This window comes from Stegodyphus dumicola, chromosome 8 (genome assembly GCF_044657685.1).
Source record: "Stegodyphus dumicola isolate Sdum_Otavi_A_Nest chromosome 8, ASM4465768v1".
Taxonomy (NCBI): domain Eukaryota; kingdom Metazoa; phylum Arthropoda; class Arachnida; order Araneae; family Eresidae; genus Stegodyphus; species Stegodyphus dumicola.
Window position 1 is genome coordinate 110,249,938 of NC_140775.1, and position 16,551 is coordinate 110,266,488.

The following is a 16,551-nucleotide window of genomic DNA, read 5'->3' on the forward strand; positions in this document are numbered from 1 at the left end:
TGCGTCACTTTCTTTGCTATCAGAAGCGAATTATAATGATGAAGAATTTTATTTAAATCATATCAAAGACGGAGTACATCGAGATGAAATACTACATTTAGTAAAAAATATAAGCCAAATAAAATATAAACATCTGCCCTGAAGATAAGGATAGTGCTGACAGATCAACTTCCAATTCATTGCGCACCGCAGCATTCCCCCTCGCCGCAGAGCAGCTAAAATTGATAAACAGATTTCGGAATGGTTAGATAAACAAAGAATATGCCTTTATCCATTTTTTGCAGCAATTCCACTTTTTGTTTAATGGACTTCAAAACATACTTTCGCTTTGTAGATCCTTTACATATTAGTAAATATATATCGGAAATTCTATTTGACATAATCGAAAGTTCAAGCTTACTTTTATAAAATTGCTCTAACAGTCTGCAAAAAATAATAAGCCGGATCCAATTCGAAGATTAAGGAACAACGCAATCTGCAACATTAACTGAATTAGATAATTTTAGCTTAGCTTATACCGTCCGTTACACATTAAACGCGCATGCGCACATGCATTTTCACAGCCGTAAAGGTCTTACGCTCACTCGTAAACGCCTGTGCGCATGTGTAAACGCGACGCATGCGCAGAAAGATTGTAGCTTTGAGGTCCGGATTATGGGTGTCCGAATTAACGACTTTTGACTGTATTTTTAAAGAATAAATTTTTTAAATATTTTTCCTTCATAAACAAATGTTTTTACATATTAAACATACCGCCTGGTCATAAGACCTCTTAAAAATTAGGCTGATCAGATGCTATGTATTGAATAACATATTAAAGAAAATAGAAGCTACAGTACTCGTAGACACAAAAGTATGCTGAATTATAGATTTACATGTTTGGTAAATGAGTTAAATCATTCGTATGCCATTATGAAATATTAGGAATATAAGATAAAATCATCAGTGAAGAAGGAAATGGCAATTTAAATAATTATAATTTAAATGTATAGCACTACGAGTATCTGCTGTAAATTCCAATACTGCTGGAAAATTTTTAAAAAATTATATATGTGATAAATTACATAAACTCATTGTATTATAAATTACAACAATCAGGAATTTTACTAGCATGATTTAACCCCCATCTTTTTTAATTTCCAACCATTAATTTTACAAACAATTACGCCTAAAACTAGATTGGAAAATAAGCTGCCTATTGAAGTTTAATCAGTACCAAGGTGTTAGAAATATCTCTTGTTAACCTAAGTTATGATGGAGGAGTTTATGAAAATAATCATTTAAATATAAATTGGCACAAATACAATACAACAATATACAAATTCTAGACACATGAAAACTTGAATATAATATAACATTGTAAGGAATGGATGAAGAGGAAGTTAAAATCCCAAGATATAACAGAGTTTGAAATTTTTTTATTAATTATGAAAATGCTGCAGATGCTCATAATTATCATCTATTAGTAATTAAATGTGCATTATAAATGAAATTTATATCAAAGTAACAAAATAAAATACAGTTAGAGTAACTGGAAAACAGGATAAATGTTTAAATTTGTAAGAAAGTTAAATAAGTTTAAAATACCTTCAATAATTAAAAATGGAAAGCTTAATAAGATTTATATTAAAATAATATTGCTATGAATTTAGAGCTGCTTAACACACCCAATTTTTTAGTTTTAATAATGAGAATTTTTTTAATTAAATTACAGCTATTTACCTAAAATGATAAATTTGAAAGTTAAACCATTCTACTATCTACATTGTTTTGTTAATATTTACCCAGACAAGAAAACTAAACATTCAACTTGGAAATTTTTGAATTCTTGTGGAGAATAAACAGGATTTGGCTCATAATTCTTTTAAACATTATAAAACTATAATACGGGTGTAAAAGAAATTCAGTTTTAGTTTAGCACATACCAGATTTTAATTTAATATTTTTGTATGCACAATTTTTACAATATCTCATAAATAAAAATAGAGGCTTGTAGTCTTAATCAAATATCCCATTTAATAAGGATAAATAACTTTTTTGTAGCACCTATCTTCTTGGGAATTCAGGTTCTTAGAAAGAGTGGGGGAAAAGGAAAGTCGTGCAGTTCGTGGGTCTTCTTTGTTCATAGGTTGGGATATATATATATGGTTGGGGATGGAAATATATGGTTATGGACTTGAAGAGTCCTGAGGCATATATTAATATGATGTTAGTCCTCCCTTTTGCATCGACAAAGCCTGCACACATCTGAGGAGACCTTACACCAGTTTTTGATAGGTGACCATAGGAATTGACTTCCAGGCGTCCCATCACAGCTGAAGGGAATGCTAGAATTAAGGATGGTTGATTTGGCTGGCTAAATAATCTGTGTTCTAATTTGTCATAAAGATGTTCTATGGGATTTAGATCGAGGCTCTGAGAAGACCAGTCCAGTTTTTGAGTGCCCATTTTGTCAAACCATGATTGTGCAAGTCTCAATGTGTGAATCTAACAGTTATCCTGCTAGAAGAGAAATGGGCCTTCGTCAAAATATTGCCATAGAGATGGGAGAGCAGCATCATCCAGAATGGCCACATACATCTCAGAGTTCCTGTTTCCAACCACAGGAACTAAGGAACCCAGGCCAAACCATGAAAAACATTCCCACACCATGATGCTGCTACTATCAAACTTCACAGTCGGCATAATGCAGTCATTTAAGAAATGCTTGCCGGGCAGCTGTCAAACCCAGATGCATCTGTCGGACTGCCAGATTGTAAAAGAAGATTCATTACTCTGAAGAACACTTTTTCACATGTCCACAGTCCACTGATGGTAAGCTTTGCACCATCCTAATCGAAACTTTGCATTCTGGGGAGTGATGTTCAGCTTTGAGTAGCTGCAGGATCATGGAATCCCAGATTTTAACTCTCAATGAACAGTCCCCCTACTAGCACTAACGTCTGATAAACTTTGGAACTCCTGAGTAATTTCAACCAATTAGGACTTGCAATTTTGTTTCACTACCCTTTTCAGAGTTCTGCAGCTGAGTTCACTAATTTTTTCGGCCTGCTACTTCATTTTTCTGCAGTTTTACTGCCTCGATATTTCATAATTATATCACTTACAGTGGATATTGCTTCTGCAGAATGTCCGAAATTTCACAAACTGGTTTCCCACAAAGGTAGCATCCCACTATAATGCTACAATCAAAATCACTAAGCTCCTTTGACTCGCTCATTGTCTCACAAATGCATAAATATGACCTGATATACCATTACCAACACTTTTACAGCTTTTGGTTAAGGATCAAATTACACCACCTACCACTTCTTTAGGGGGGGGGTTGCCAGATAGTGTAGCAGAATGGTATTTCTATACCTTGCTTACCTTTTGATAACTTGCAACAGCAATTTTGATTATGAATTAGTTTTATAAAATTCTAAGCTACTACACTACAAAATATATGGTTTAGAAAAATGTTTGTGTTATATGCAAAGAATAAGAAATACCTTAAGGTATCTTTAAAATATCAAAATATCACAAAGATGTACTGCACTCTAAAGCTCAATTCCCTAACAACTATCTGGCATAGGAATAAAAATTTGTATAATTCTTTCGATTTCCTTCATAGTGTACTTGCTATTTTAATTTTATGATCCAAATATCAAAATGTTTTAAATAAAAAAATACACTTTTTGTCCTTTACATAATACTCTAATATGCACTGCATTCAACATTGTGGACACAAATTGCTATTTTTAGCTTTTTTTAACAGAAAAATAATGTACAGTTATAATTAGTTACACTTGAAAATAATACCCTATAACTCTATTTTCTTAAAAAATAAATTGAAAAAAAAATTATTGAGATACCATAAGTGATTATTTTTAACATAAAATTACAAACAGTTTCAAGAGGAGAGGTATAATAGTTGCTCATTTGAAACTCACTTAGGGTTTAATTGAAAAATTATCCCTGAGTTTATATATCTTCACTGAAAAATGAAATTAGCTCAAAATCCTAAAGTCTTTGTTAAAATTAATAAATATATAGACAGGTATGCTAATAAGTTAACTTTTCTATCATTTGTAACCATACATTTGTGTAAAATTGTATACAAAAACATTTACCATTTCAGCAGAAGTGCCACATGCGGTTAAGGTGATGTGATCATGTGAACATACATCACTACGACAACTTATTAAAATTTGAAAATAGGGTGATCCACAGAGGTGAAAAACTTTGTGTGTTCCATTATAGGAGGTCCTATGATGAGTGGCCCTCTTATTGATTCCAGATCCTTAAATGTTTCCCCAAGTCTCTTCTTCCCCAAAATTCAAGGTCCATGGTTGTTTCCTAATTGGCTGCAGGTCTCATTCATAGCCAAAGAATGGCTTGCTGGAGCATACTACAATATTTGCTAATTTTGCTCTAAGTATTATAATTAAAAAGTGCTGAAATGTTGGATTTTGCATTTACTCTCTCCTGGATTAAAAATACCAATAACACCTAAGGAAAACACCAATAACAAAACCAACCACCTCAAACACCAATAACACCTAAGGAATAAAATACTGATACTGTGTACTCAAGAGCATTCAGCATAGGAAGTTGCTGTGCTTATGGATGCACAAATAAGAAAACAGATTTCAGGTGTAACATTTCACAGGTAAGCACAGATTTAATTTCACTTTTATTATATGATACAGGGGTTGGACAAAAATATGGAAACACCTTTAAAAAAACATGTTTCTTTGCTTAATACGGTGTAGGAAACCCGTTGGCATCCAAAACAGCTTGCAGTCTTCTTGGAATGGATAAATACAGTTCCTGTATGTTTGCCAAGGAAATATTATACCATTCTTCCTGCAAAACGGGGGCAAGTTCAGATAACGATGTTGGCGGTGGATAATGAGAACGCACTTTCCGTTCCAATGTAGACCACAAAGGTTCGATAATATTCAGGTCTGGTGACTGTAGTGGCCAGAGGAGATGAGACAACTCATCCTCGTGCTCAGAAAACCAGTCCTGGACAATGTGAGCTGTGTGAACAGGGTCTTTGTCATCTTGGAAGACACCATCACCATCGGGAAACAAAGTTTGTACCATGGGATGAACTTGATCGGCCAAAATGTTCACATAAGTCTTAGCAGTCATGTGCCCTGACATAGTTATCATGGGGCTAGCAGAGAACCACGATATGGCTGCCCAAACCATAACAGAACCCCCGCCATGTTTCACTCTTGGCAACAAGCAGTCTGTATTATAGGCTTGAGATGGCGTTCTCCAGACGTAAACTCGGCCAGAAGTGGGAAACAATGTGAAAGAAGACTCATCAGACCATATTACTCACTTCCACTGCTCTATAGTCCAGGCTTTATGACTTAAACACCACCTTTTCCTGTTACGGGCATTAGCATCACTGATGAGTGGCTTCTCAATTGCAGCACGGCCAGCAATTCCCTGTTTATGAAGCTCCCTTCTAATTGTTTTGGTACTCACAGGGTTCGGTAACACAACATTCATTTCAGCAGTAACTTTTGCAGCTGTGGTCTTCTTATTTTTCGTCACAATTGCCCTTAATGATCGTCTGTCACGATCACTCAGGACACACTTTCGTCCGCGCTGTGATTTAGCAGATGATGTTTTTCCGCTTTTCAAATATGCGGAATAAATCTTCGATACAGTACCTCTTGAAACACTAAACACCTCGGCTACCTTGCTTACGGAAGCACCTACCATACGTGCTCCAACAGTTTGCCCACGTTCGAAGTCTGTTAACTCTGACATAATGCAATGACAACCTCACATAACAGTATTCCGACAACAACTGAACTGTTTAGCACATTTACGAAGTTGTATAGGTGGCGTCAGTAGTCAAAAACACCAGCGCCACCTGCATATTTCATTAAAATCAATCTTTCTTTTCAAACATGCATTTCACAAGGTGTTTCCATATTTTTGTCCATCCACTGTAGATCCGTGTTAATTATGAAAATATAGAATACTAAAATGAAATGAAGATAACTTAATTGCAATATAATCTAATATTTAAAAACTACTTTTTGATAGTAACATTTCCATTAAAAATCACTTATATTTTTCATACATAGAATTAAATTATAACACTTTTTATATAATACGGTCTGCAAATTGATGGTTAAATAAAAGTATAAAAAGATGTATGTTAAAATATTTGTAACTAGACACATAGGCCATATTAAGTTTTTTTAATTTGGTAAAGAAGGCATGAGAATCTGCCCAAGTCAGATGTCTTCTTGGAGAACTTTTACAGGAAAATTGACTGTCTGAGTACATATTAAAAATAATGCATACAACTTTCATTCAATTCATATTTACACATACATATTTTTTATGTAAAGCTTCTGAGATATGCTAAATTATTGTAAATTCCTTTATTTGAAAAAAATATAGTGAATGCACAGAAAATAATGATTTGTACATGCCGAAAATGAAAAATATTAAATATATATGAGTATTTATGCATATTCTTCAAAAAACAAGCATTTGCTTTTAATTACATATGTAACTATTTAAGTTATTTAAAATGTATTGTTAAATGAAGGATTTATTCATTTATAACTCCTATGAATATTACTATGAACAAATCTGGTTATTAAATATACCTAAATTTATAATGATTATAGATATAATCTAAATACATAATGATCTTATGATCTGACAGTAAATATACACCGACATTCTTTTGACAAATATATTTATAAAACTATTCAAGCAAGAACTGTTTTTACCGGGAAACAGACTATTAAAAGGCATGTAGCGAGGCAGTAGTAAAGTAGAATTTTTAGAATGCGAATTATCAAAAAAAATTTCGATAAGAATTAAAAGAATTATTTCCTTACATTTTATAATGATTCAGTTTCAAGTTTTAAATAATATTAATAACCCCTTTTTTATCCATTTCGGAAATACTCATAGACAGTTACATGGTACATGGAAATCAGAAATCAGCAGCAATACTTGATATTTTTACCTATTAAAATAAATGGTGCTCAATTTGAAAAGAAAATTTCTTATCATATTTTTATTTTTGAAATTTTAAGAGAAAAGGTTGAAAAACCTTTTCTGAAGAATCGTTATCATCATTTGTTTTCAAAAACTAGGAACTCTTCCCAAATTGAACTCAAATTTCAACAGGACTATAAAATTTGAGGTTACTCCAAAAAAATATAATGCACAATGTTTTTATACAATTAAAAATTATTATTTAGTTCAAAATTTCATGACTTTAACTTCCCATATTAAATTACTCTTTATTTTTTATTGTTCTAATGCTTTTTTGGTACTCTCTGATTATCCATACCTGCCTGTGAAGCATCAGGTTTGGGGGAAAGTACTCTATTATTTGGTCACTGGCTGAAGTTAACAGCATATATTTTGTTTTCCATATCTTAGCAGGTCAAACTTATAATCACTGAAAATGGGAATTGCCCTGCAAAACAAGCACAGTTTGCCATTGTTGTGATTGATAGATTTAGTTGTTAGTTACAGCGTTAAATGAATAAAGAAAACTGAAATAGCCAGTTTTCACAGCGGAGATGAATAAAGAAAAAATTTGGTATGTTTTGCAGTTTTACTTTGATAAAGGTGAAAATGCAAATCAGGTAGCTGAAACTGTAAATAGTGTTTATGGCCTCCATACTGTAACAGCCAATCAAGTGCAATTTTGGTTTTGCCAATTCCATAGAGGTAATTTTAATGTGAAAGATGCACCAAGCATTGGAAGACCTATCGTCAAAAAGGTTGACAAAATCTTGGAAATGGTAAAAGTAGACTGGCATGAGAGTTGCCGTAGCATGGCCCAGAAATGAAAGATCGACCACAAAACAATTTTAAATCATTTGCATAAAGCTGGGTTCAAAACGAAGCTTGATGTTGGGGTATCGCACCAGTTGACGGAGGAAAACTTAATGAACCATGATTCCATCTGCGAATTGTTGGCCAAACAGAACAAAATTGAACCATTTCTGAAAAGGTTGGTGACTGGCAATGAAAAATGGGTCATATACAAAATATAAAATGAAAACATTCATAGTCGAAGGATGGTGAAGCAGCCCAAATGGTGGCCAAACAAGGATTGATAGCGCGGAAAGTCATACTATGTGTTTGGTGGAATTGCAAGGGAATCATTTACTATGAGCTGCTTCCCAATGTTCAAACACTTAATTCGGACCTCAACTGCCAGCAACTGGACCGAATAAAAGCAGCAATCAAGCAAAAAAAAAAGCCAGAATTGGCCAATAGGAGAGGTGTTGTATTCCACCAGGAAAACACCAGGCCTCACACATCCATGATGACCTGCCAGAAACTCATTTAGGTTGGTTGGGAGGTTCTTATGCATCCCACCTTATAGTGCTGACCTGGCACTAAGTGATTATCATCTGTTTTTGTCTATGACGAACGCTCTTAGTGGTGTGAAATTGGCCACAAGAGAGTATTGTGAAAACTGGCTATTTCAGTTTTTTGCCACTAGGGACAAGTCACTTTGGGAAAGTGGAATAATGAAGTTATCGTCTAAATGGCAACATGGCATCGAAAAAATGGGGGCATATCATCAAAGCAAATGATTTTAAATATATCAAATAAAATTGATTTCTTTTTCTTTGCTGCTTTTCCTACACGCAATTATTTTTAAAAATGGCCTTTAGCTTGGTGGAAAATTATTGGCTTGGCAACGATTGCTGACTTTTTGGAAAAGGTTGCAGATAATCAGAAAGTACTGCTTTTACTTTTAAAAACACCTTTCTATCACTATACCTTCTTCTCTTTGAAGGGTGTGGATATGTAAGAAATTAAAAAAAAAAAAAAAAAAAAAAAAAAAATCTGTAAATAAAAATTCTAGCATTATTTGCAGTAGTTCCTAAACTCTCCATTTTATTAATGTATTTTTATAATTTCGCCTTTCTATTCTAAAATTAGTAACTATAACAAATCATTGTAAATTGATTGTCCTTATCACATCATTCTTACATTATGCTAATAGTTCTTACATCATGCTAATAATTCTTACATAATGCTAATAATCTCAAAGTGCTTCAGATAATAATCATTCTAAATTTGGAAACCCAAACTTAAAATTAACAAATAAAAATAAAGCGCAACCAAAACTAAATCTTCTTAAACTGGGATTTCATTTTAGGCATGTTGCACTGCTTCTATAGTAACTTGCTAGCTGTTTGCTGCTCTTTCCACCTTCAAAATTCAAGATATAAAAAAAGGCACAAATGTAATTAAGAATGGACATGTCTATTGCATGCAGTTCTTAAAATATAGCCACAACTTTATTGTATGGAAATAGAAATGCTGAATTGGCCATGACTGCAACTACTTCTTTATGTATCTACATGTAATCTTTCTAAATTATTGCAATCATACATCTGAAATTATTATATGCATACATATATCCTAGTCATGTTTTTCAAACAGACCACCAGAACTTAAGTAATAAAAAAAAATAAATTTATTTAATATGTTCTAAATGTGAAAACTGTATCACAGTATAATAATTTGGAATATTGCTTGTGAAAAAAATTTAGATATTTTCTAAATTGGCTAAAACAATTTACCAGCTCAGAGCCTAGCTTGATACTCATCCAACAAATTAACAAAATGCATTCAATACATAAATATGCAAAATACATATATCTTAACTGATTGCTTATAATAGCATTAAATTCTATGTTGTTATTTTGAGGCATGGCCACATCAGGGTACTTTAATATTTTCGCAACCACCTTGGTAGAAGTTGCCAAACTGTGGCAAAAATGTGCATGGACATAACCAGAGGGGTGCAGGGAGGTGCTTTTGCATTCTTCTAAATGAATGCAACTCTTTTTTTTTGGGGGGGGGCTCCTTCATTATTAAGCTATTTACGCATTATCATGTCATGCATGAAGCCTGTAAAAATCGCTTTTCAAATCAGTGGCACAAAGCATCAGAAATCGCTGCCAAGAATTTTCGAGAAAATGAACCTGTAAATGTTAGACTAGTTTCTGGGCACAAAAAAGTAATGGAAGAAAATCAAAACGTAATAGCGTCAATAATTTCCACAATCATATTTTGTGGAACCCATGACCTCTCTCTAAGGGGTAACACAAAACAGGAAGGGAATTATCAGGACTTCATTCATCTAAGAATCGAAGCAGGAGATAAAAAGTTTGCAAAGACATTTTGAAAAAGGTAGTAAAAATGCCACTTATATGTCACCTCAAATCTGAAACGAATTGATCAATTTGCGTGGGTTGGTGGTGAAAGATATTATATTACAAGATGCAAAAAAAAGCTTCTTCTTACAGCATATTGGCAGATGAAACAAGCGATATATCTGGGAAGGAGCAATTGTCAATTGGTATTTGATTTTTTGATGAAGAAAGGATGGCTGTCCAGGAAGAATTCCTAGGATTTATTAACTAAATGCAATGGATGTTCATTCTGTAGTAAATGAATTAGACATTTTTCTGAGAAGGGAAGTTTTTGATCCAAATAAATGTGTTGGACAGTATTATGATGGATGTTCAACTATGGCAGGGAATATTAGTGGCGTGCAGAAGATCTTGCAACAAAAGTATAAAACTGCCTTGTTTTTCCGTTATGCCAGTCACAAACTAAATTTAGCTGTGAATAATTTGAACTGCACATTGAAAATATGAAATATTATTGCTACTGTAAAGGATGTGATAAACTTTTCTCGTGAATCTGTTTTCCAAAGAAGATATATACAGTACAAAGTCCGAAATCCGGACTCATTGGGACTTCAGCGATTCCGGATTTTTCCGGATATTGGATCATCAGTTTAAATGTAGTAAGATGGCAAGCAGAAATTATAAAATTAAAAATATGAAATAATTAAGTATTTATGATCTAAACGGTATTAAAATTTACAAAAAAAAAAAAAAAAAAAAACTTAAAATTTATTTGTTTGCCTTATTAACATTTCTTTCAATGTAAGCTATTTTAAGTTGCTTCGTTTTTTGTGCTAATACTTTCTCTTTAATTCTGTAGACAGACATAATCTCTTGTTCATTTACATTGTTGAAGTCCTGTAAATGCTGTTTCGAGAATTCCGACTAACTTGTCAATCAAAATTTTCTCGTTTTCAGTAACTGATCTATCACTTTCATCACACTCGGTAGCCGACTTTTCTGGATCTAGAACCGTACCACAGATTTCACCATTCATTAATTGATTGATGATTGAAAAGCATTGCCATCATAATGAAAAACTTCTTTTATATCATCTTCATTTATTACCGCTTTTTCACATTCTTTACAAAATCCGTTAATTTGAAAATTTTACTTTTGTTTTGCGATATCCAAAAACCTTTAAATTTAGCAGCTATCATCATCAAATTTAGTTGTTCTTCACTATACATATTTGGCTATGCATCATGAACTTGGCGACTAACGACAAGTTGATCCGTTAAATTTTATCCTGCTTCTATCACGCACTGAGATAATTAAGCCTGAATTGTATTAATTTAGTTGTTTATTATACTTATGTCTATTTCTTGCACATGCTTAAGGCTTATCAGTGTTCTAAATAAATAAATTTTTACATATACTTAGGCCTCATTGAGGATCTGCGCTAGATATCTTACTGCCTGATGCAGCCTCTGTGGGTCCTAAATTCTGCAACTTGGTGCGGCCACACAAGCGCTGGCGCTGGTTCTGGATTTATATGAATAACAAATCAGCTATTCTTAATTCAAATAACCCTAAATGTAATCTTTGTGTCTATGAGTATCAATAACAAAATCTATGTTTAGCATATGGAAAGTAATTTTTGGTATATTTTTCCTCGTCAAAATTTTTTAGCGCATTTAACTTAAATATGTAATCACTGCCAAGTGTAATGTCAACATAATAGGTTACCATACTCCTTTATTATTCAATTACTAACATAAAAAATTGTTTAGGCATCGTTACATGTGACTCTAGTTGTCATGTTTTGATAAACCTGCGATGATGAAAGGAAAGTATAATATGTAAAAATAATGATTCCACAGGTTCGCGTCAGATCAATGATGTATCTATGTGGAATGTTTCGGTCTGAGATGTGTGCCAAGCAGACATGCAGCAATGGAGCCAAATTACTTATGGTACAAATTTATGCTAAAATGATTGTTTCTTCAGTAACAAGGCATTGTATTTAGAATCGGGACTCTCCAGATGTTTTATTATGCGCGGAGGGGGGAATCAAGTGTGTATGCGTAAAGCCTACGAGAAAAATTTTGTTTGTGGTTTCGAGGTCCAGATTTTGGATCATTTCGAATAATGGACGTCCTGATTTCAGACTTTGTACTGTAGTAAATATTCCAAACTTATGTGACACATGCTAGTCTCAGAAATGCAGAAATATTAGTATATTTAAAAAACATTTATAAACATAGTATAGGGACTGGAAAAGTTATCAAAAGAAGGTAATGCATCTAGCAGGAAAACTGCTTTCCAATTACATTGTGCTGCGATGAAATCTGAATTTATTGCGTGCATAGGACTAATTGCAAAATATTCAGCTCTGCAAGACCATTGCTAATATTTTACAGTTAACATATTTAAATAAGCTACAATGTGTAGACCACATAAACAGAATTTTAGTGCTTGTAAAAGAACATCATAGACCAACAGATGTTTTATGCCAAGAAATTCTGTCTTTCCCAAGTGCTATGGCTGAGAGCATTGGCACTGAATTGCAAGCACCGAGAATTGTAAAAGTGCAAAAACACTGCCTAAATCATTCAGCATCTACAACCGATGAATTCTGAAAAAGATCTCTTATTATTTCTACCTGGATTCTTTAATATTATCGCTGGAAAAAAGATATTCCAGCAATAACTTACCAGCATTTTCTTTGTTGTTATTACATCCTGTGGGTGTATTAAAGATGCCAGTGGAAGAATTTAACAACAAAGCAGAGTGCTTTCATGATTTTTATAATCTCAAAAATTTTGACAATGAAAGAAAAATCTGGTATAATTTCTGGAAAACGAAGAAACTACAGATTGACAACATGAAGGAGTTAACTATGGAAGATTTGGTAAAAAAAGAGACACTATTTTTCCCAGAAACGAAATGTGCTCTTCTTGTATCTTTGTCTGAACTATGTACTACGTGTATTATATTAAGCGTTCATTTAGTACCCTGCGCAGAGTAAAAAACTTAGTTGTGCTGTACAGTGACAGAGAATTGCTTAAATGGGCTGTGTATGTTAAGTGTGCATCGAAAGCTTGTTCAGAAAACAAGAATAGAGACAGAAGTTTTAGAATGATTTAGTTCAAATAGCATAAAAATTGTTGTAATATAAATTAAAGACCAAGTAAAAATGTTCAGAAGGCCCTATCTCCCATATTTCAACAATCTGTTTAAACTCATGTATTTCAGTTCCGTTATTTATTTGCTCATTTATTTGACTGTAGCATAGCATGTGAGTGCTATCCTGAAGGAAAGCTGTCTCAGAGGAGAATTTTCTGAAGTAAACTGGCTCATATTCAATTTATAATACATGAGGGAAAAAAATTACAAAAACACTCAAGCAGCCAACCAATTAATTCGCTTTCAAATAGAATTACTTGTGCTCAGCAATTTTATCTACTCTACCACTGACGAACTTGTGTCATATCATAGTTTCAATTTCTTGGTCTAAGATCATTTCAACACCCCTAGCTCCAATCCTTGCTATGCCCCTGACCATATGCATAACCATTTCAACAACAACATTTAAATAAGCAATATCGCCCTTTTTGTGCATACTGTTTTCTTTATAACAGAAGCTCTTATGGCAAATTGTAATATTTTTGATTTTCAGCTGAATTTTGAAGCATGCGCTTGTGAGATCTGCCTGCAAAGGATGAAAAGTTCTGTGAAATTTTTCCTGGAATATAATATTTTATTACAAAGGTGGGGAATGTTCAGATTCACATTTGATGATGATGAATTTTTGAAATGACTTCCTTTTTTTGGGGGGGAATGCAAAGTGAAAACGTGTAATAAGCACATCACCAGTAGAAGCGGTAATTTGTTCGAGAGTAGTCGTCTGCCTTTTATTACAGCAGTCAGATTTGTATACTGCTGGAGTAAATTAATGAGTGTTAAATTTTGCTTGGAAGACTTAAAAGTGGCCCATATAACTGTAGACTGGAATAATTACATGCAGAAAACACCATTTGTAAGTAGTTTTATAAATTGTCTTCTGGGAAAAATATCATATTTAAATTTAAATATGCACCTAATAACATGTATGATATGAAATAAATAACTTTCTGTAATTTGAAATTGCCAGTCGTTTTCTTAAAAAATTATCTAAATTGTGCCAAGGTGGTTACGATAATACCAAAGTACTTCTCACCATGATCTTCATCAATCTATTATACTTTGAATCAAATTATAACAGAATCATAATCTTCCCCCCCCCCTTTTTTCAAGTCATCCATACACACTAATGACTTATCATTTCTGGCAATTTGTAATTCTCTAAATATGCCAAAAATAGGATCTATTTCTATTCATCATCAAATAACTGACAGGCATACTATTTCCTTTCTAAATAAAAATTAAGAGAAAAACACTCTTTCCCTAAGCCTTTTTTTTTTTTTTTAGATTTCTATATTTCATTGTTTAACTTCTAAATTAAAGCTACTATAAATGATAGAACTTTATTGTTCGGGAAAGCGTATCTATGTTCTCAGATTAGGCTGACTGATAGTACAGTCAAGCATACATGTAAGCGTATACACTGTAACAACAGATGCACACTTATGCTGCTGATTTTGGAAATTTGCATACAAAATCAGGTAGGAAATAGATGAAAATGCCATTGCACAGTATTTCATAATAGGCAAGATGAAACAATTACACAGGCTGCATTCAGCTCAGGCTCTAAGCGCATATTGTTTAAAGATATATTTATAACTTTTCTTTTTGATATAATAATTGATTTGAGCCTCTAACAGATTACACTTTACAGCTATTTTTCTGATCTGATCAGTCTAAATCTAAATACATTTCAATCCCATAATTTAAAAAAAAAAAATACCTCTGATACTTCTTTCAAACCTTTCAGCATGAAGCGATAATGTCGAATAGTAGCATCTAAAAACTTCGGAACCAAGCAGAAACAAATGCAGACTGGGAGATCAACCTTAAAAGCAAGATATTGAGCATACAGAAGTGCCCAGTTGTCTGAAAAGAAGAAACAAATTATAAACATATCTATTTAAAAAATAAATTGTTTTCTTATCTAATTGTAGTTTGCTAATTTCAGTTTGATGATTATTTGTGGTTCACAGCAGTTTAGATGTAATATGAATAACTCTCAAGAAAAGCTATCAAAACTTTATTATAGATTTATAAAGAAATTAAAGTGACATAAAAAAATGGGTACTTATGTATGGACTAGGGCCCATCAATACATCACCAAAAATACCATTCCTGGCTCTACTTTCCTTTCTTTGACAATCCCAGGAGCTACTCTGGGCCTTTCTAGAAAGATGGCAATATTTCTTTCCTTTATTCTATTCTTATAATATTCTGTCTTCTGTTGAGGAGACCAAGGGAGAGGATGCAATGCATCATGTTTGGTAACACTTTTAATACTTATATATTATTCTGTTGACCGTGAAAGTTTGCACATATCTCACCAAAGTTCTGCCAATCATTCTTGTGGAATTATGAAGGAACTGATGTCCCTTTATTTAATAAAGAATCAGTATTCAAGCCGCAACTTTTTGCATTTCATAAAATACCTTTCGTTGATTTCTACTGTTTTGTTAAGCTTTCCGATTTTTATCAGAATTTCTGCTTACAATGTCATGAGAACAAACTTTATGCAGGTAATTTTTTGTCTATTACTGTTTTGCCGGCTATATTCAGCTAACCAAGTCATGCTGATTAATACACACTTTGTTTTGATGATAGGATGAAAATAAACAACTGCATACTATTCAGTAGAATGCAGGTCACAAATTTTAATCGGCCCACCAGCAGCCGAGTGGTAAAGTTGCTGATTACTGGTAATTTGGTCTGGGGTTCAAATCTCGACAAGCGGCTGTCTGCATGGGCATTTTCATGGTTCTTCCCCATGTGTAACATGTATATGAGCCAGTTTTCCTTAGAAGTCTTCCACGAAGGTATCCCTCCTCTTAGGCAACTGGCCCTTAAGTGCTTTGGCATAATTAAATAAACTAAACCAAACCCAAATTTTAATCATTTCCTTCAAAATGTAGGGAAAATACAGCAATAACAATAAATTTAAATCCTTTTTCATAAAAACAAAACATGGCTTATTGAGAATCTAATGTAGTTATGTCAAGTGAAAGCTTGGATATTATAAATGTGCTGTTACATCCTACTTATCCACAACTGGTAATAAATCACATTGCTTAGCAACACTTTCACGGTGAACAGGATAATACATAAGTACCTGCTTTCCACATGGAAAATTCTCAGGACAAAGACTGTTTATTTTGTTTCAATTTTATTGGATTTTGCGTCATGTAATTACTAAATTTGCAAAGAATCAAAGCAAATGCAA

The 16,551-nt window shown here is 33.1% G+C and overlaps 1 protein-coding gene across 3 annotated transcripts in view; it reads right to left on the reverse strand.

The window, feature by feature from the left end:
- The window catches only part of LOC118184871 (deoxyribodipyrimidine photo-lyase-like), a 93,890-nt gene that overhangs the window by 56,337 nt on the left and 21,002 nt on the right, over window positions 1-16,551 (reverse strand). For all 3 annotated transcript variants that reach the window (XM_085822263.1, XM_085822264.1, XM_085822265.1), the window contains one exon: window positions 15,055-15,200. In XM_085822263.1, coding sequence (XP_085678389.1) covers window positions 15,055-15,200 — 146 coding nt within the window. The remainder of the gene's footprint in view (window positions 1-15,054; window positions 15,201-16,551) is intronic.